This window comes from Crassostrea angulata, chromosome 2 (assembly GCF_025612915.1).
Source record: "Crassostrea angulata isolate pt1a10 chromosome 2, ASM2561291v2, whole genome shotgun sequence".
Classification (NCBI taxonomy): Eukaryota; Metazoa; Mollusca; class Bivalvia; order Ostreida; family Ostreidae; genus Magallana; species Magallana angulata.
In genome coordinates, this window is record NC_069112.1 from 22,797,556 (window position 1) to 22,819,422 (window position 21,867).

Here is a 21,867-nt window from a genome sequence, read left to right on the forward strand (position 1 = left end):
TCTACTCCTTGAAAAATATTAACCCTTATCTGAATATTTGAAACGTTTTAAAGAGTAAGATTCTCGTTGCACGAGATTTGCAGACGACAACTAGGTCAAGCAGACAATACTGTCAACATTAAGAAAGGGAGAGTGGAAGTGTCAAATTAAAGATATGTATGAGGTATGTATATACTATTTATAAAAAAAACATCAAAAAATTCATCAGCAGGATAATCAAATTCATAGTTTTAGCTGTTGTTTTACGCTGAAGGAATATGCATGCCTTTGTTTACTGCATAAGCTCCGCCCATAGGGAAAGTCCAAGTTAAAAATAAACGATATATATAGGATCTATTAATTTATCAAAAAGCAATAGTGAAAAACACCCATACTCAATTTAGTATTTTCAACACACACGTAAAACTTATTACTACTGAACATATATTTGGTTTAAAGTATATTATTAAAATTATAGGATAGCCAGAAAACAATAGAGAACAGCGAGACAATGTTTTCGGACTCGGAGCCCCCGAGCCCAAGACTATTAAGCAGACATTTGGGTGCCTCAAATTCCTGCCATGGCTGTGTTGAAAACACAAAACTTCTGAAACAAGTCTGTATGTATATATATTTATATTAAAAAAGAATTACGGATAATTTTTTCTCTCTATCCCTCTCTCTCTCTCTCTCTCTCTCTCTCTCTCTCTCTCTCTCTCTCTCTCTCTCTCTCTCTCTCTGTGTCTGTACGTGCGCATAACTCTAAATATTTCATTCATCATGCATGGAAAATATCTCCTTTTTTCTGAAAATAGTTTGATTCAAAATTGTTGTTTTCAATGAATTTGATTTGTTTTTTTAATTCATTATAGTACAGGAATTAAAAGAACTAAAAGAGGAACTGTCTAAGAACACAAATAAGCAAAGTCCAAACACTACTGGATTTACTGTAGAGAAATCACCCATAGAGGTATATCTCTCTCTCTCTCTCTCTCTCTCTCTCTCTCTCTCTCTCTCTCTCTGTTTTTCTCTCTCTCTCTCATATAGTCTATGATCAAAACAAATTGAATTAATAATTTCTTCATACTCATTATTTATCAAAGGCCCCTCTTGTTGAACACCTGAAGAAAAAGTTCCCTATCATGCTATTCCCAGTCAATCCAGACACAGAATTAAAAGTAAGTTAATGAAAAGTAAATTAAGCAGGCAATTATATTAAGTAATCAGCTGATAGGCATGTCTGATAAATAACACAAATTATCAATTTCTATGAAATGTATTAGTTAATTATTGTTTTATTTGTGCATGAATAAATTACTTAAAGTGAGTACTCTGCACTACATTTACTATAATCTTTATTACTACAGGCTAAAGTGACAGTACTTCTTCAAAAGAACGGGGTAACCGCTGATCTTCCTGTAGTTCTTAGAAGTGTTCGAAAGTATGCGGCAAGAAAGTTCGTTGACTTCAGGGCACAGACCAAATCCAAGGTCAACGTTTAAATTTATTTTACATCATTTTAGTTTTTAGCCCATATTGAATAAATGCAAAAGGGATCACTTTTATGAACAAAATTTGAATTCTTAAGGGTTCTCAAATTTGTTCAGACAAATGGCCACATTCCAAGGAATGATAATCATAATAAGAAACAGTGATGTTGTGGATCATCTGCAATAAAAATATAATTAGTAATGAAGACATGTTATAAAAGTGTGTTATGCTTGTATTTCTGTAGAACCATAAGCTTGTATAGTAATGATTATGATGTCATGAATATGTCTAAGCTGCTGAGAAGTTCACACAAACAAATTGGCTTGATGGTGTGTTGTAAGACATTTTCATAAATAGATTTGGTTTTTTTTAGTTGCTTTCAGAAAAATTAGATGTGGGGGCAATGCAGTTGGCAGAACTGGCCAGGACCATCTTTTCCAAGTTCACAGATGCTGGGAACTTGGAAATTATCAAGATGACCATCATTTTGGTAATTATTATTTATTTATGTTATTTACTATATACACTGTATTAATATATGTCTGATCACCAAAATTGCTGTACCTTGATCAAATTGACTACGACATCCAACATTAAAATGCATGAACCAAAAAACACAATGTATGTATACTTGTTAAATATATTGATTTTTAAAAATCTATTTTCAGCGCTCCTTCTGCCATGAGAAGAAGCTCCTTAAAAAACTCAGAGGTCGGGAACCAGTCTCCTTGGATTTCTGGGTTGAATTGAAAGAGCACAAGGAAAGGATAGACTCAGATGAAGATCCTCTTAAATGGGAGAAACTCCAAGCCCGAGAGGAAAAGCGGATTGAGAGATATGAGAAGCTTTAGATGTATGTACAATACACAGTACAAAATATTACATCCTGTTTCATGATTATGATATCATATTAGTATCTTGATATATATTATAATTATCCGTTTGAATTTTAGGTGCACGAGGTTGACTTTGAGAGTGAAGATGATCATGACTGAGAGTGAAGGAGAACAATTTTTTATTAAATTTTACGTAGGAAAAATAAAATTTATACATATAAGATGACATTTGTTTTTTGTTTTGATTATACATTTTGATGGGATGTAAAATGCTTTCTTTAACCATGATAAAATTGAAACCAAATTAATTAATTTTTTTTACAAAGAAATCATTGGAGAGGCTAAAAAAAATTCTAAGGTATGAAAAGCATGCCGGTGCATGTGTACTAGTTTACATATGTGAAATTCACGTGAATTTCACGTGAAATTCACGTTATTTTCACGTGAATTTCACGTGAAGAATTTCACGTGAAATTCGTGTGAGTGCTCTTTTCACGTGAAATTCACGTGAATTTTTTCACGTGAAATTAACGTGAATTTCACGTGAGGCACAATTGCCTGTGTACGGAAGTCTTATTCAAATGGCCAACTCATTAATGTGTAGGGAGATGTGATATTTTAGATTGTTATACTTTCATGTTAAATACTGAAATCTGATTGGTTTAGACGCAGTTCATAATCTGTTCTATTACCCTCAAGTAAAACCTATCAAGTTTGCATTTGTTTATTTTTTTATTGAATTAGCAAGTACCAAAGCATCAAGCAAAGATATACAATTTAACCCCCCAAAAAAGATCCTTACACATACATCTCAAACTCAAATGTTTACACAACATATTAAAGATTCAAATCAGAAATACACCAGAAAACAAAATAAAATATACTCGTATGCACAGGAAGATGGCAGTTTAACACTACAATCTACTATAAAACGACTTAATACTAAAACGACTTTAAGAAATGGAAAATAAAGTCATTCACCTAATGTAAAATATGCCATTTCTGTCTAAAAGTATAAAAACTATCGATGTTTTAAGGTGCTTAAAGCATAGTGCTCTAGAATTTGAAAGTGAGGTTTGTATGAATGGATCATAGATCGACAAGTTTTTTGACAACAAAGTGTGAATTTTTTCATGTTCTATTTCACAATTGACCTTTTAAGTCGGCATCTTACATGCACAAGTTCAATATATACTTAAGAATGTGAGCAAATCACTTGGGATTTATTTCGTTATCAATATATGTATTCCTATTCTGAAGTAACGCTTCAAATATACCAAAAAGGTTGGATTTTTTAAATCGTGTATAAACTAAATTAATCTCCGTAAGAAGAATAGCTATGAATACAGATACATATAGGCACATACTCAAAACATACAGCTAGCACTAATTTAATGGCATTTTTCTATATCTAAATAGAAATTATGTGAAAATGATATTACATATATATACATGTAGCTGAATTTATCATATTCAAAAATCTAAGGGAGATTATTGTCAAGCATAAAGTAAACCTTTAATATATGGCTATACTTCAGTTTTATAAAAGAAAAAAAAAGATAGTCCAGTTGTCTTCTTGCTCGGCCTACACACGAGCCATTATGTCTTCAAAAGAGCTACTCGACTGTACCTAGTGCCGTCCACGGACCTAAAACAGAAAGGCAGTTACTGTGTAATAATTCATATATACAAATCAATAAATCGTGGTCCACAGCAGGTCAATTCTACCGTGGATATTATACAATTGTTGCTGCGTTTGAGGTCAATACGATGATGTAGCTACCCGAGAGGTATACTATGCACTGGACCGAAGGCGAGATTGATATTGTACTTCGATGTTAGCTAAATCATCTTTTTGATTAAAAAACGACAATAGTTGTTTCATTATATTCATAATAAAACTTAGCGACGAATTGATTTAAATTTATCAAATAAGCATAATCAATCGAAGATTTTACTTTGAAGCCAAAGCCATAGCTAGGGTAGGTTTTATGTATCACTAACTAAGATTATTTTTGTTTTATTTATTAAATTGGTTTTTCTAATAAGGCTAATATTCATTAACAAAATGTACATACAAAAATGTATATGTATAAATACTTTGAACTATCAACAACAGTTCATAAAATAAGCAACATCGCTTGAAAGAAAAAACAAGCAAACGTTTAAGAATATAAACATGAGTTTAACAACCACAAATACCTTGTTCTCAGATACACGTTATTTCTTCCCACAATGCTTGTATCGGTTGTAGCCGTCCGCCATGTTTGTTTATCGTCCGTACTATACTCCACAACGAGGCCAGGGAAAATTGTGTTAGTCTCCAATTTGCCCATGGATGTTCTAAAACGTTCGAAACATGTTTTAAAGTATCAGGTTATAAGATTTTTTTTCAAACTAAAGTTTGTAATATATTAAATATCTTTTAATCAGTGATCTGCTTAGTACTTGTTTTTTTGTTGTTGCTACGGTTTACTATTACTAATCTGGAGGGAAAAAATCAGTCACCAAATGAAGAGATAAACCGTGATCTTGCATACATTGACCGACTAAAAAAACAATGTACATCAGCACTGGTAGTAAACGTGTCAGAATTGGTGAAAATAGTGTTGAAATTTAATGAAAAATAAAGATAAAAAAAATAAATAAAAACAAACCAGATTGATCCGACAGACAGAAATACAGATCGACTAGAGACATAAAGACAGACAGTCGAACAGACATACAGACACGTTTGAAATAAAAAGACATCATTGCCTACCTTGCCCCAGGTAAGGGTATACGGTACTGAATTCCTATCTTCTCCAAACGACCAAGTTCTTTGATTGCCATCGATTTCGCGAAAGATGTCCACTCCATATTTGTCTGTTGAATCCGCTCCTGTGTATTGTCTGTTTCTTCCCACGTGGCTTTGTGCCACGCCCTTTCCGCTAGTGAAATGAGACGAGGGAATAGCATTTCATGCACCTGCTCCGCCGTTCGAGTTTCCTCGGTCCAGACCGGCCCTAGTAACCCTGTAAAGACAGTTGATTCGAGTTGATGTTCCATTTAGCATACATACTTTATAAAAATCAATGTTTAAAACATGTACGTTTCTAAATAGAAAATAATAAAAAAAAAACGCTGAGTAAATCAACTTTAATTTTTGGATATATATAGAAAAGGAGCAATAGCAATTGATTTTTGAGAGAGAGAGAGAGAGAGAGAGAGAGAGAGAGAGAGAGAGAGAGAGAGAGAGAGAGAATACTAAGATATGTATGAAGCAGTTCTATAAACCATCAATATTATCAACTGTAAATGAATTATCAATATTCGTGGATCACTATAAATAGGAATCCCCACCTATGATATTCTCCGGTCTCTCCAGCTGTAGACAGTTTCCGTTGGGACATATCTTCTCCAGAGTTACCGGATCTCCATTCTCGTCTTTGTCCACGTTATAGTAGATGTTTTTGGGGGCGTATCCGAACGTCCGGCGGCTGTCGATGTAGCGAGACGCCCAGGAAGAGCCTCGTTCTTCCGGATCCGGTTCGTACTGATGTTCCATATAGAGGTGGGAAGCGTGACTTAAGACAACCTGTACAGACAGATAGTAGTACAAATTGACATAGTACGAAATGATGATAGTACGCGTTAACATCAATAATATGTTTTACGGTGCGACCGTTGGGACGAGCGCAGCGTATGATTAAATATGTATATCCATAATCATTATAATAAATTCATTATAAAATAGCATGGTTTCAAATGAATACAAATTACATTATATTTTTTTTCGACATAATTTATGATGATTCTATTAGTACTGTAGAGCTAGCTTAATCTAGAATAAAATTTCGCTGAATAATTTTTTGACGTTATGTTAAGTTCAGAGTTTTTTTTCTCATTTCTTTTTAAAGTGATTGTAGCCCCCCCCCCCCCCCCCCCCCCCCCCCGAAAATCAAAGGTCAGGAAAACTCGAAAATTGTGGAAATCACCCCGATCCTCTTAAAATCTTTTAAATTTGAATAATTAAATGAGTGCAAGTTACAATTGTTTCACACCTCTGAAGAAATATTCTCATTGGTTAGCTTTTGATGATTTTGAGAGGATTTCAGATTTCGGTTATTCAATCTACAGTAATTACTGTTAGAGTTATTTCCCTTTATTTAACGTAACTGTGATGTACAAGGTCACGTCACGTCTGGCTCCTTATATCAAAACAACTTATAGTATAGTGTCGTATTAAATCTATTAAGCATGAGGTTCTTACAATTACACATTTTATCTGGTTCTCAAAAGGTTTACTTTGATACTCGCGAGAACACAGGAACGTAATTTGCAATGCTTGGCATTTTATTGTGGGTCGAAATGTACTGACTGAGGAAAAATTTTGATTGATCGATGTACAAGAAACCATTGTGATATCACTCGAATGTACTTGAAAGTGCACAGAGGTTAAAGGGCGAAAACTCCGTTAATCTTATGCAATGGGTCTGTGTACGTTGTGTCAGCTGTATATTTACAATATGTGTACATTAGTCTTAAGGTAGTCCTATACTCGGCACTAAATGGGCTCAATCATTAAAAGCTTAGCTTTAAATGATAAATATACATTCTAGCAATACATATACAAAAGAAAATATGCATTGTTTACATGCTAGTTTGTTTGTTATCACCTCTCAGACGGGTGTACCCCTTGCGAAAATTATTGACAATTATGAAATTTGCCAGACGTCCGTTTTTCCTAGAAATAATTACCAATTTTGGGAAAATTAGAACTGAACATACAAAATAGAGTATAAACATTTATTTAAGCCATATCCCATCAATAATTTTGGGCAAATTTTTGTAAGTAAGTACGCTTTATGGACCTGATGTATCAAAATAGAATGCAAAAAATGCAATGCTAGTATCGCGTTTGGTATTTTTTTTTACTTTTTTATGAACTCAAACTTAAATTCATGGTGTTTATTCTATAGATTGACATCTAAGAAAAAAAATTTGGTAAAATAAATTATATGTTGACGGATTACTTTTCACGCTATTAGCTCTAAACCAAGTAGACCCTGATGAAAAAATCCGTAAAAATCACATTTTGCTACAGTTTTCTGCCTAGATCTGTCAACAATGTTAGATATCATTTAAACATTAATTAATTGACGATTGATTAAATTCGAAATATCTTCTGTGTCTAAATTTAAACCGGTTTTAGTAAAAGAAAAAGACAATTTCGGGGGGGGGGGGGGCATCAAAACAAAGAAGATATAAGCATACCTGAGATCCTGGTTAATCAGAAACTTCGTTTTTCATTTTACTTTAACAGAATCGAGTTTCTCAACATTAATTATTTCTATCTCTCATAGAATACATATATTACCGTTCTAATTGCATATTATTGCCATTGTTTATAACAGCGACGTAGAGCAAAATCAATACCGGGTATCTAAAACGCTTTGTAAAAGTCGAACCAATATTGTAAAATCCGTATTATGACGAAGTGCGATACTCGGACTACTTTAAATTATTTTTTATCTTGCATTTTCTCGTAAGAATGTAAAATGGGAAACCATATTAACAGGAAACTGCTAGTCCGATAAAAACAGGGCATTACTGGTCCGAGTAACTGACATAAAAAAAAATCCGTTAAATGAATGTGCAACTGGTCCGAATTTTCTATTCACACACGCCTTGCCGGTAGAGCTCGCTATCAAAACATGGATCGACATTAATTCACATACCTTTAAGAGACAGCAATATAACCAGACATATGTATGATTCTAAAACATGTGAAGTGTAAAATATTTGGTATTTAGTCAACTTGATAATACCTATAATTGGCCTTTATGGATTATCTATGCGCTTCAGTAATATGTAAGGAACGTTCAGTTGTTTTTATTTTGGTACGATTTTATTTAATGTGTTAAAACAGACTTAGGAATCCACGTCTGTTTGTATTGAACATAACTACGTATTGTACTCTTCAGAAGCCCGGTATGCTTTCAATTAATTTCAATTTCAATTTTAATTTCAATTAATTTTACTTTTTGGAGGCTGGGTGGTCAACCAATTGTCGAGCAGATCTTGTTTAAATTTTAAGATAAGAATTTCTTTACCTGTGAACTATTACTAAGTAAAGAAAAAGTCAAAATATTTAACATTTTAAATTTGGACATTTTCCTAAACTCTGATAAAGAGCTCTCCTTATAAAGGAGATCAATACAGTCTAAAGATGGCCACGACCATGCGTCAAACCCTCTTAAGTGCTCGAGAATGATCGAGAGTGAATTTAGATAACTCTAGCGTGTGTTATACTCTCCAAATATGACGTTAGTTTTCGAAAATTCAATCTGTAGAAGGATTAGTACATCGCTGATCACCGTGTAACCAGCGATGAAAAGGTTTTCCTTTCTCTGTCCTTACATTTTAGCACGCATCAATAAATTGGCATAATTTCCATCTCTTATAGGCATATTAGCTATTGTAGTAGCTATGTAGTATTGTGTCCTAGGCTTACTTTTGTTCGCCAGTATAAGCCAGCCTGCAGGCTTCCCCACTTTAATCTACTTGTAGCAAATGAATTTAGATAACTCTAGCGTGTGTTATACTCTCCAAATATGACGTTAGTTTTCGAAAATTCAATCTGTAGAAGGATTACTACATCGCTGATCACCGTGTAACCAGCGATGAAAAGGTTTTCCTTTCTCTGTCCTTACATTTTAGCACGCATCAATAAATTGGCATAATGTCCATCTCTTATAGGCAGATTAGCTATTGTAGTAGCTATGTAGTATTGTGTCCTAGGCTTACTTTTGTTCGCCAGTATAAGCCAGCCTGCAGGCTTCCCCACTTCAATCTACTTGTAGCAAATGGTATATTGTAGTTTTGTGACTATTACCTAGTAGCCAGCGTTAGCAATGTTGTGGTCTTTGTGATCATTAGTTTTGTAGCCAGCGTTAGCCAGTTTGTTAGTAATGTCTCTATTACCTCGAAGCCAGTGTTAACCAGCTTGTAAGTTTTATCTGCCGGATAAACGTTGGCTACCTATGTAGAGAGGTTAAGTCAGTTTGTAAGATTTGTCTCCATTACATTTTACCAGCATGTGCCAGCTTATATGCTTCTGTCTCAAATACCTTGTAGCTAGTGTCAGCCAGCTTGTGAGCTTTGATCCTTTACCTTGTAGTCAACATGTGCCAGCTTGTAAGATTTTTCCTCCATTACCTTGTTGCCAGCGTAAGCCAGCGTTAATGCGTTGTTACTATTACCTTGTAGCCAGCGTTAGCCAGCTTGTAAGCTTTGTCTCCATTTCCTTCCTCCCAAATGTTCTCCCAGCTGTACACCGTAATATCTCTACAAAAAACAAGTTTAATTTCATCCAAAAAATCAATAACCTGATTACTTAAAGGAAAATTATTATCAACCTTTACATGGCGCTATAGGATACATAGGATTCCCCCCTTACACAGTAGTTTAAACTTGACAAGGAATATTAACTTCAATTGGAGATTTGCTTATTTTAAGTTCATAATTATGTGAAGAACGGAAGTACAATTCCTCCTTCAATTATATTTTTACTAAAATAAAGACATTTACGTGACATCCATGTTCATTGTTTTTAACAAATTTATGTTGGTGATATTGATTGTTAAAATCATGGACATTTAGACAGAAACAGTAGTGTTTAGCAAATTTTTCAGAAAACGTAAAAAATTGTCATGTGTATCTCAACAGTGTTTGATAGTACATGTATTACATGGTGATTCTGATTGGAGACGTTTTGGTATGCATTGCGTCCTCAAGGTCTAAGTTTTAGCCTGCAGTAGCAGCTTATCAGGAACTTCCGGCAGAGTTCGGGACACTTTCCGCTTGTTGAAGGGACCCGAGAAGTCCCGATTGTGTTACCTGTTCTGAGGAAAATCTGTCCGGTCGTATGGAGTAACCCCGTCTCCCCACGACCACCCAGCGACGTTCAAACCTTCATGGTCTGTTAAGTTGGACATTACGTGATGGAAATATTTCTTAAGTTCGTCAGCGTCTTTGATGCCAGTCCTCTGTAGGAATGCCTGGCATTCTGGGCCCGTTTTCCAAAGACCACGTTTCTCATCAGCTAGAAGTAAAGATCTTAAATATCGTAACCAATCAACGAAAAAGAACATAAAGTTAAGGTAAATGTATGTCTTTTCATCTATGCCTAATTCATTTCTGTTGTGGGTGTGTCACTCTTAGGTTGATTCATGTGTTGATAAATAAATTGTCTCCTTCACCCACAAAGGTTAAAAAACACCCATTTTTTACCAGCGCTGGTAAAAACAAAAAGATACAATTGTATCACACTTATAAAAATTGCGTCTGTCACCGGTGTCGTTTTGAATAAGATTTCACGTAAGTTATTGCTTCATTATCCTATGCTCATACAAAGGTTTACGGTATGGAGGGATGCGTGAAATTTCCAACTTAATAAATATAAATCACCAAAATAGCCTTCAAACCATCTCAAACTCATTGCAAACAAAGTAATTCATATGACCCCACCTTGCGAAAAGAACGTACCTCCAAAGTGATACTCTTTGAGCGGCTGTATACCTTCGTGCATTCTCTTGATGGCCTTGATAACATAGCGTATAAACGCTATCGTGGAGTCCATACAGACATTGATCGAATTATCTGTAGAAAGGGTTGACAAATATTGAGTTGTATCCGCAAAGTCTGTCAAAAGATATTCTTCTGCAGCGACTTTATTTCCCTGTTGCATGTACTTTCGAAATCGTGCCTCCATAGCTTTGATCCCGGCAGCCATGTTTCCGGGCATGTCAATTTCCGGAATGATTTCAATATGGCGGTCGTTTGCGTAGCGAAGAATGTCTTTGTAATCATTGACAGTGTAAAAGCCGGAACCCAATCCACCTTTAGCGCTCCCAGATCCGTGCTGGGGGATAATACATTCGTTTTCGGTTAAATCATGACATCGCTGTGCTCCAACCTAGAATATTAATATATATAAGGTTAATAAAAATAGATTAAGAGATATGAAATGCATCGCAACACGTTTGGCCTTTACGGTAAACAAGTTAAATAAGTTAACAAATATAATCATTGATTTAGAAATAATTTTCAAAAAGATTTAAAAACAAAAAAGATTAAAAAAAAGGACAAAGAATAAATAAGAGAAAATAAGAGACAAGCAAAAACATCAAGAAATAAGCCGATTACGTCGGTAAGTTCCGGGAGTCCTGGAATTTGCAGCCGCCAGCCTTCGTCCTCCGTCAAGTAGAACACAAACCTGTTCAACTTGTACATGGCCATTGCGTCTAAAAGCTTGTAAACTTCTTCTTTGGGGAAAAAGTTCCTTGCAACATCGAGCATGGATCCCCGGTACTGGAATCGAGGCTGGTCTTTGATGGTGCCGACCGGAAGTTCATTTCCGCCATTGCTTAAACTTCGCAGAGTTTGGTAAGCGTAGAACGCGCCCGTCGCAGTTCTGACGGATATATCAATAGAGAATTTGGAGATTTCAATCCGATAGGCTTCGTCGTGAGTTTCGGTGTTGTTAAGGATGTTGAGATTGTTTACTTCCGTAATCTGAATGTATTTTCGGCCTGGTTTTGTATCTTGAACAGCTACACCAAAATGGTCTGAAAAATATAGGTTTAATTCATTAAATACAATATTATGTAACGTATAAGTATGTCATCTTTGTTTTTTAATAGAATGGGAAAAATATTTCCTAATGTAAGAATGTATGGGACACTGGCTTCATTGAGCAAGTGAAGCAGACAGTGCTAAATGTAAATTGACAGATTTAGAAAATTGTGGAGCAATGTTTATACAATCAACACTAGCACAGCTCCACCTATCCGATTCTTGTCCTTTAAATCTTAATAAATATCCAAAGCGAAATCACATTTCATTATTATTTAAAGATTTATTTTTTTTACATAATACTTTATTGATGACGTACTAATAACTTATTTGTTGTTTTTTTTTTTAGGATACTGTGTTTCATATGACACTCTCTGTTAATGCGCAGGTCGAAATTTGCGATTAAAAAATAAACATTCATAAAGTCAAAATAGTTTTCTATGAAATGTTATGCAAATCAGAATTTGTCCATGGGAGGAAAGTGAGTAATAGCTTCAGAGTTTTTAAACATCAAAAACAAAGGTGGGGTGGTGGGGGGGGGGGGCTGTGACCATCACTTGATCAAAATTTGTTAACTTTCGAAACAATCTTATCAATTTAACATTTCAATGAATAGAATAAAAGAGCAACATCTGCATAGGCAACCAAATTATTTGTTACTTATGAATTTATTTATGTTTGCTGACCAACTAATTTACACTTAACCATCCCCCCCCCCCAAACAAAAACCACAAAAAACCCCAACGAAAGCCATATTTAAAAAAGAAATGGCACTAACTTGCTACATGTTATGGCCCTGGGTCTTTAACGTAAAAAAAATATATGCCCTGAGCTATTTGTCTCAGTCAAAAAAGCCCTTATTTATCATCACATAGCATTAATGTATATAGAAATGTCAAGAAATGCTTGAAGAAACTGGAAACTCCATTAATTTAAAAAAGTATATATTATCTAAACAACGGTATTTTCCTTCTCGGGCACTGTCTATATAAAAGAACATGCATGAAAAAATCATCAAAATCAGTAATGTTGTACGTTCTATCGTAGATTGTTTAATATTATTTCTTAAGAATTTCTTCTTTGTTCATTTCACAACATCATATTAATGATAAAATTAAAATCGGATGAGCATCGGATTAAAATTAGTCTCGTAACAATGAACAGCATTCAAATAATGATTTTAAACTTACTTGATAACAAACTGATTTCATTGGAGAATTTCGTTGACCCAACCACTACCCAGGTAGAATCAATATTTGCTGTCCCTCTTTGTAACGACATCTCGACAGGCGTGGGAATAATCCGCTTTTCCTCCATTCCAGGAATCGTCATGGCCTCGTTCAAAGAATACCTAGCTTCCGGTGTAAATGGCGCGAATTTGTCGCCCGGAAACCTGAGATATTTCTCTGGCGTGTCGAAAGGTCCCACGAAGTTCAGAGCCTCGCCTTGAGTTGAAATAATGTCTCTGGGGATCAGACCTTCGGCTGCTACGTACCAGTTGGGCATGCTCTCGAATCGGATGCTTTGCCAGTCGCTAGCCTCAACAATGCACTCGACACTTCCACCAGTATTAAGTCTAAATGTATTCTCTGGTTTCAGTTTGAATAGATTACCATTTATGTGAAAGACTTTCATTTTGCAATCAGAAAACAGGAATCCATCTTTGTACGGGTAGCTGTTGGGTTGAATTAAGTGTAGGGAATAGAAAAACAGTTCCCAGCTTCCCGGCTTGATGTCACTTCCGCCCGTGTTTTCAAGCGTGATTTTGGAGACAAACGTACTCTTTCCGTTCAGGAGGTTGTTTATGACGTCATACTTAACGTTTAAGTTTGTGGAGATGTAATCAACATCAGCTTGCTTTATGGCAAAAGCGGACGCTAAAAAGAATAACAGGTACATGTAGTTATATATTCCTTCTAACAAAACAAACAAGTGACTGGAGTAAATAGAACCATTTTGAAAAGACCTTGGAATTTCGGTTGGACGTACATATGTAGCTATCTATTTCTTGCGTCAACACACGTTAAAAATGACGCGGTTTCAAGCGAAATATGCACTGATTGCGTAGTCTTAGCTCAAAAGCCAGACAAATCTTTCTTATTTCAAAGAGCCATGGCTGAATGGCCAGTAATAAAATAGACAGGTCTACTTAACATTGCTGTTTGACACAACTACTCAAAGTCTAAGCTCTTGTTAAAATGGTTCTATTAATTTTTTTCTCAATGATTCCTACCAACTCATTTTCGAACCATCTATTTCTTTTCCACTCTGGCGGGCGCTTTTATCACCCTATTCATCTCCTTGGTCCAATATCGTAGCTATTACATGTACAGTTTAATACAATATGGCAAAGAAACCAATCACCTTTGATATTAGTGTTATTTGGTTCTACCTATTTTTCATTAGCAGCCAAAGACAGAAAATGTATTCAAAATAAATAAAAGCAAATCCTGTATGTGAACACAAAAATGAAAAAAACAACAACAAGAAAACATGAAAAATAAAGCAAATGCATAGTGAGCAAGTTTAGAAACAGAAATTTACTGTTTCAGATTTGTCCTACGATTGCATGTGTTATTAAACCCACATTTTTTATTTATCATCGGCTGTGAGCTTAACAACTTCAGAAATAATAGTGTAATTAAATGTACAGATGTTATTTATTGATTTATTATAACCTTTTGAAATATTTTTTTTATTTCGACAATCATATTTGCCCCGAGGTCTGACTCGAATCTTAATTATGGTTGTATTAACGTAGAACCATTTATATAAAGGTTTTTTTTGTAAACAAATTAACCATGGACATAAAACATTATCCTTTAAAATCCTTCATGAAGTTAGATATTAAACGGACCAATCATCATTGGAGTTTTAACAAGCATAGAAAAACAAATTTAGTCAAACAATCAAACCGAAAGAGAAAAAAAAGATATCTGCAATGTAACAGATTGATAAGGCTATCAATCAGTTATAGATGATGCATTCATGTAAACAGTTTATAAATCAAACATATGTGTGCTTACAAAACATGTTGAACTTCGCTGTATATAATAAATGCACGTTGCAATCAAGGTCAATATTTGACAGATTATTATGGACATGTATACACTCTGTAAAAGCAAATTGTGATCAGCGCAAATTTAATGCATTTGGAATATGATTTGGTAAATAATACAACCAAATAATCCATCTTAGTTTGTTAAAAGAATTTTTAGATGTATGCTACGGAAAAGAAGATGTTGCAAAACAGTGGGACTATTCCTAAACGTAGAAAGGACCTTTAAATATCCTTATCGCTTGAGAGCCATATCTAAATATAGACACATTACGTAGACGACTATATTTACATAGCGGGTATGTTCCATACGGAGGCAAAATAAACAAACATTTTACGCGCATTTCTATCGAACACGGCAGCCACCAAATACAGTTAAAAAGGCAAGTTTAGCTTTTTTCAAAAGCTTACCGTCTTTAGATCAAACCCTAAACAGCAATAAGTCAAAGAAAACTTAATTCTATTTTATAGAAATGTCACCTTCCTCTACATACCATATGGTGTATGGAACTTTATTGATATGAGCCCTTTAAAAATGTCCAAAATAGAGAAATGCATATCATATGCTTGTAAGCTGAGATTGACTATAGTAGGGAAAAGAGATCTTAGGAATGGTCGTTTATTTAAAAAAAAATCAAAGTTCATACAACTGTATTCAGCATCTTGTTACTGATATTAGTTTTACCGTATTTGATAGCAAACCTCCTTACTGATATTAGCCATACCGTATCAAAAATGTTCACATTTTCTTCTATTTGCATAAACAATACAAATAGAAAAGAACAAGTAGTTTATATAGATATTATAGAATATTGCTTTCAACAAGTTGTACTGAACAATTTCAGCCTGAATTTTATTTATAGCTATTTGTATTGCTTTTTCGTTTGCTCACTCTTTAAGATTTGAAATCTAAGAAATTTGTTAAGTCGAACGTAAAAAAGATCATCAGAAACTTATCTCCCTTGCCCCGAACAATATTTCAACCAATGAAACAAATGTAAATTTTCACATCATGTAGTTTCTACCAATCACAAAGGAGAGGAAGTGCGAAACCCGGAGACGGTAAACTATTTCAACTCTTTATACCGTCTTCGGTAATTGCTAGCGCTCTCGAGCACTAGCAACTACGTTAGTCTTTTTCACTGGAATACGCATGCTCGACTCCATAGAAGGGGATTCTGGGAATACTGTACTACTATAGATAAATTGTACCATTTGAATTTCGTTTTATCATCTTCACATGAAGTTTTAGTGTTTTATTTAAAATGTCAAAAAAGTAACAATAGCTTAGATCTTATAATGCAAAGTTATTTTAAATATTATAATAAATAGATAGCTTTATCTTAAATTCATTCAAGCTCGGAAAACAACCTCGGATATGTTTTCCGAGCTTGCCGGAAAGGCCCGAGAAGATACGATTGCTACACAACAGTACCAATGGTTCTTGAAAATATTTACCTCGAAATTGAAACATAATGATTAAGGCACAGTCAATGAGCTATGCCATTGCCGATGTGAAGCCCACTCTAGATTCACAATTCTAAATTGAGACCACACTCCAGCACAGTTCCAGTACACCACTGTGCCTTCTTATTGTTAATTAATCGATTCAGGAATTTAAAACAATGTTTTAGAAATCTGCTTCTGTGTTTCAGGATGGCTACGGCGCTAGCTCACCAATCTTTTTAAAAGATAAGCTTGTAACCATTTACATGTTTTCTGTATTCGAATGTTAACATATCTCAATTTTATATCTACTGTCCAGCGTGTTTAAAATACCATTCTTGAGATACATGAATAAATCTTATTCTGGCTCTTCAAATCCGTCAGAGTTGTAATTATAACCATCCTATGTTTCTATAGTATCTAAATAAACGCTAAGTCTAGTAAAAAAGTACAAATTTTTACATACATATTTTCTGTAACCTATTCAAACAACTTTCTAAAATGATTTTGTTTGCTTTTAACGACCTGTACATGTATATTTGAAATCAGCATACCCGTTTCTTTCATAAAAAGGGTGGAAAATCTACTTTCTACATTGATGTATAATAAGTACATTGTTTTAAAATCTCTTGTTCAGATGAAACTGTTTTTCAAGTTTATAACGGGGACTTCACACAGTAATGTTGAAAAAAAATATAAGCAGGCATGCACAATATTACATTAACAAGAGTTTAAATAACTTTATTCTGACATTCTTAAATTATCTCTATACATTACCTTTCCTTGCGATTTAAAGAAATACAATTTTTAAAAAAAATTCCAACTTTTTCGGGATTCGAACCCAGTCAAAAATATAAGACACGGTCTTAGTCTATTCTAACTACGTTACCACTCGACTGTATTAATGATTTTTTTTCCAAAAGTCAGATTTATTAAAGATATGCATCTTTGAAACAAAAATCGGTAATGGCAGTTTTCAAGAAATTGCCTTACTCTAAACGATAAGATTAAATAAATTTTGTTTCAAGGAGGCATTTTTTTCCACAATGATGATGATTCCCCTTTTCTATAGCGTGGATTCTGCCATATTTGTCTGTGTAACCATTTTCAAATTTATTTCATGGTCATAAATAAGTTAGTACAAACTTTCCAAATAAAATTCTACACTGCTTTACGTACAACGTTGCATGAAAAAAAAAAAAAAGATTTTCATCGAATTCAATAAGATTTTTCTATTTTAACTCCTTTAGGGAAAATTAGCATATGAACTGCAACACCTTCTTTTCCATCAAATTCTCTGTCCATTTTCAGAATTGTAAAAATCTATTCGAATCCTTTATTATAAAACATTTCACAACTCAAAATATATTTTCTACAATCGAGAAAAAAAAATCATAAATACTAAACTAGTAAACAGCAAACACTTAACAATTACAAAAAAGAAACAAATAAAAAATATACGTTATATTTGATATGCGACGAGTGCATTGGTTTGCCATGTATGCATCTCACCTATCAAAATAATATAAAAAACCCCACATACACTTACTTGCAATTGCAACAAGAAATATGATCTCGTATAGCATGATTCGCTTGTCTGGTAGGCCACCAGCAAAGTGAGGGTTTCACTGCTTGCTAATGAGTTATATGTATAAATATATTGTATATATATACATTTATTTGCTTATTAGTCCTTCAGTCGCTTCCAAGAATTGCGGAAATGTTGATCTCTTTAATCTTTAATTTAAAGTTATACAACGTAAATTCACATTTAACAGCTGAGTCGTGTGGTATTATTATTCACTATTCGTGGAAAACAAAACAAAAACAGATAGTGAAAAAGACAAAGAAAATGCGCAGATGCATGCTTTATTAGGAACTATTTGCCAGATCAAACTCCCGTAAACATCACCGCATGTCAGTTTCATTTCGATCATTGTTACGATGTATTATCTGTTGTGATTCCGAGAAAAGGTCGTTTATCAAAATTCAGCGGTAAAACGCTCGATTTCGGTGACGCTTTACTGTACATGTAGCATCATACATGTTTTATCGGTGTTTATTGCACAATTCAAAATATATTGTAGACCCACAGGGCAATTATAAAATTAGCCCATAGTTGACAATTTACCAACATAATGCTATACATCATTTCCCGTCTCCCCACTTGATTGTCATTTTGAACTATTTGCCAAGTGAATATTCTATCGTTTAGTCATAAAGATACAATAATTCAGGTGTCCTTTTATTATTGTCTGTGTTAAAGTTTTTCAATTGATCTTATATCGATTAGGGTATTGTCTCGTTGTCTATTATCAACCTCTCTACGATTTTTTACGATTGCTTTTAAGGTGGTGTGGGACATCTGTCGTTAATGATGTGTATTAAAGTACAATTATAATTAGAGTACTCCCAACGGTTAAGAATTTTCAAAGAAGATGGGGGAATAAGATGGTGCAAATGCACATTTGGTTTAGTCTTAAAATACAACTTCAAATTTAACATTTTTTTCAATTAAATATATTTGATATGTTATAATTTTAGTTTACAAAAGGGTAATTTGCAACTATATTCAGTTTGAAATATTTCTAAAACGTATTAAAAAAAATCCTTAAGTGTTGGTGGTATCGAACCCATAACCTAAAAACCCAAGTTCTATAAACTAACATAATTTCTGGAGCTCTAACCACTGAGCCATTTCATTCACAAGAAAGTGAGCTGTTTAAATGCTATATGAGACGTTGGCCACGAATTTACGGACTTGCATTATTTTTCTTAAACGTTCAACTGTTTGGCTACAAAATGACATTTTTAAAGTATAGTGGGTCATTTCTCCACATTTTTGTTGATTAAAATCGGTTTAAATTCCATGAAACGGCATTTAGACTATGACAAAAATATGGAGCTCAGACCCACTCTACAATCGCAACTTCTCGGGCCTTTCCGGCAGGCTCGGAAAAACACCTCGAATGTATTAACATTACCGGATGTTAGAATTTTATACAAAATGGAGTCGCTTCCCATTAAAATAACTATCGGCTAGACAGCCTTATAAGTCGCTTCTGTGTTATATTTGAGGGTATATCATTTACTTTAATGAAGTCTAGCTTACATCTCAACAGATTGTAAAATGTGTTGTATTTAAATCAAGTTTTATAAAAAGGGGGGGTTGTCATGGACGCCTAGGTAATACATTCGAGGTGTTTTTCCGAGCCTGCCGGAAAGGCCCGAGAAGTTGCGATTGACCCACTCTATAAAAGAAAATGCATTGAAGTTATAAAAATGACACTATTTTGAGGTTTTGACACGCATACGCCAGTTTAAATCAATCTATTGCAAGTATTTAAGATATTTAAGGGTTACAGACCGATGTTACGTTAAATATGCACTGTTTTTAATTAATTTTTGTTTAGAGTGTCAGATTTAATGACATTTTAATTTTGCAGTATCTAATCATTCCTTATATGGGCATTTTATACGCCTTATTCACCAATCTCTTTACAATTTTTAACCAAATATTAGCTTTTAAAAATATTCGAAGAGGTAAAAAAACCAAAAATCCCAACGGGATTCGAACTCATGATTTACATATTCGTAGTAAGCCCTCCAACCCACTGCGCCAAGCAGTTAGATTGTAATATTTTGAAAGAAACAACTCACATGATATCACTTCACTTTATTGTTTATTTTGATAAACAATAGGTCACAACATGTAGGTGTCCCATACCACCTTTAAACTGCTTTTTTTTTTTTGAGGGAACACTATTTATAGATTTCATTTTGAATCTGTTGCATCATTGACCACTTTTTGGTAATTGTTATCATGGTTAAGGGAAAAAACACTGTGGAATTATATTTGCGAACAATGACTGTTTTTATTTCCTTAAAAAAGTCTGAAATGGCGAAACTTGCATACGACTGAAAAATGGTTTGGTCAATTTTACGTTACATGTACGTTTAGTCAGAATTTGTTTACAATACAAGTGTATATTGACGATAATCTGGACAATACAAGAGTAAAAGACAAGAAGCATTAAAATTATTCATGTGTTCAAATCGTCCAATTGTATTTTTTGGTCTTTATACTTATTTAACATATTAGACAATAATACATAGAGCAATGCAAGCACGATAAACATAGTTTTCTACCTCCAATGATATACAATGAATACACAGTCGTCAATTTACGAATATCAACGATTTATTGATTTAAAAAGCGTGGGAGCAGCGCTTTGAAAGATAATCATTTTTGTCCAATACATGTAATTAAAATTCTGGGGTGACAAATGTTGTTGGCTTTTTAATGGAGATTTCTGTAAAATACAAGTATACGGCATCTCTGAGGATCATGATAGGGTTTGATAATAAATATAAGGGGACGAGGGGAGGGGAGGGGGGTGTCAGGGAACTTGAATTGGAAACAGTTTAATTATTATGGGTCTTTGCCTTTACTCAAACATGTGTTACTCTTTTTTTTTATTGTTTTTGATAGAGTTAATAATTGTTATTTTTTCTACTTTAAGTAGGAAATCAATATTTTTCATTAATTGTTTCAATATGTTACCTTTTTCGGGGAAATATATCTAATTGACATTCAAGTACTGTACATACGCCATATATAATTTGAATTCAGAAAGAAAATAGCATTGATATCACATAAATACTCCCTTTTTATAAAAATCCTGAACCGCACCCGACACCATCATTATCTAAATTGTATTGTGCAGCATTGAAATAACGACATCGAAACCTAAAAGAGACAGTATGGCGCATCTTATCCCAAAAAAAAAAAATAAAAAATAAAAAAAGACTTGGAAAAAAATTCTGATCGGGTTCGGTATTTTTTTTTTTTGCTTAGGCTACTCATAAATGTATAAACTTTCAGAAAATTACAGAGATCTCCATGGAATAAATTTAATTATTTCATTAAAATTAATAATTACGTATACCACATACATAATTACATCGCAACGTGTTACGGGGTTCAACCTTCTATACTATTGCGCATGCGTATTTACTGTAAACAAACCACATGCAGGGCTCGTGAAGGGTTTTTTTGACATATTTATGTCTGTTCAATTTAAAATGGACCAAAATTTGTAATATAAAACCATTAATAAATTATCGAGAAAGTGATGTTGTGTTCTGTTTTGAGAGTCCCTTTACCCCCGTATACCATGATGATAAAGATAAAGATCTTGTAGTTTTCAGCACGTGTCAATTTCTGTTTATCAACAAACATATCCAGGAGAATCTTATCTCTATATAGAACATGTACTTATGAAAAATATACTGTCCTTTTTCTACACAAAGGCATTTTCAAATAAGATAGTTCAGGTTACTTTTAGTTCTTTATACGCCGAAATATACATAAATTATACACTTTTACCATATCATTATGTTGACTCCAACACTCATCATCGAAAAATAACCTAAAAC

The 21,867-nt window shown here is 33.8% G+C and overlaps 2 protein-coding genes across 2 annotated transcripts; one reads left to right on the forward strand and one right to left on the reverse strand.

The window, feature by feature from the left end:
- Positions 1 to 41: 41 nt before the first annotated feature.
- Positions 42 to 2,807, forward strand: LOC128170880 (uncharacterized). The gene is made up of 8 exons (XM_052836637.1): positions 42 to 163; positions 458 to 599; positions 852 to 949; positions 1,083 to 1,157; positions 1,347 to 1,469; positions 1,844 to 1,960; positions 2,139 to 2,323; positions 2,424 to 2,807. The coding sequence occupies exons 1-7, from the start codon at positions 155 to 157 to the stop codon at positions 2,319 to 2,321; spliced, it is 747 nt and encodes a 248-aa protein (XP_052692597.1). The 5' UTR covers positions 42 to 154; the 3' UTR covers positions 2,322 to 2,323; positions 2,424 to 2,807.
- Positions 2,808 to 3,026: 219 nt separating this feature from the next.
- On the reverse strand, positions 3,027 to 18,051 carry LOC128170876 (beta-hexosaminidase-like). Its single transcript, XM_052836630.1, has 10 exons — positions 17,978 to 18,051; positions 13,115 to 13,801; positions 11,496 to 11,917; positions 10,836 to 11,265; positions 10,188 to 10,392; positions 9,551 to 9,635; positions 5,649 to 5,883; positions 5,068 to 5,320; positions 4,509 to 4,649; positions 3,027 to 3,954 (listed from the first exon to the last, which is right to left on the reverse strand). The coding sequence occupies exons 1-10, from the start codon at positions 18,012 to 18,014 to the stop codon at positions 3,906 to 3,908; spliced, it is 2,544 nt and encodes an 847-aa protein (XP_052692590.1). The 5' UTR covers positions 18,015 to 18,051; the 3' UTR covers positions 3,027 to 3,905.
- Between the last annotated feature and the right edge of the window lie 3,816 nt (positions 18,052 to 21,867).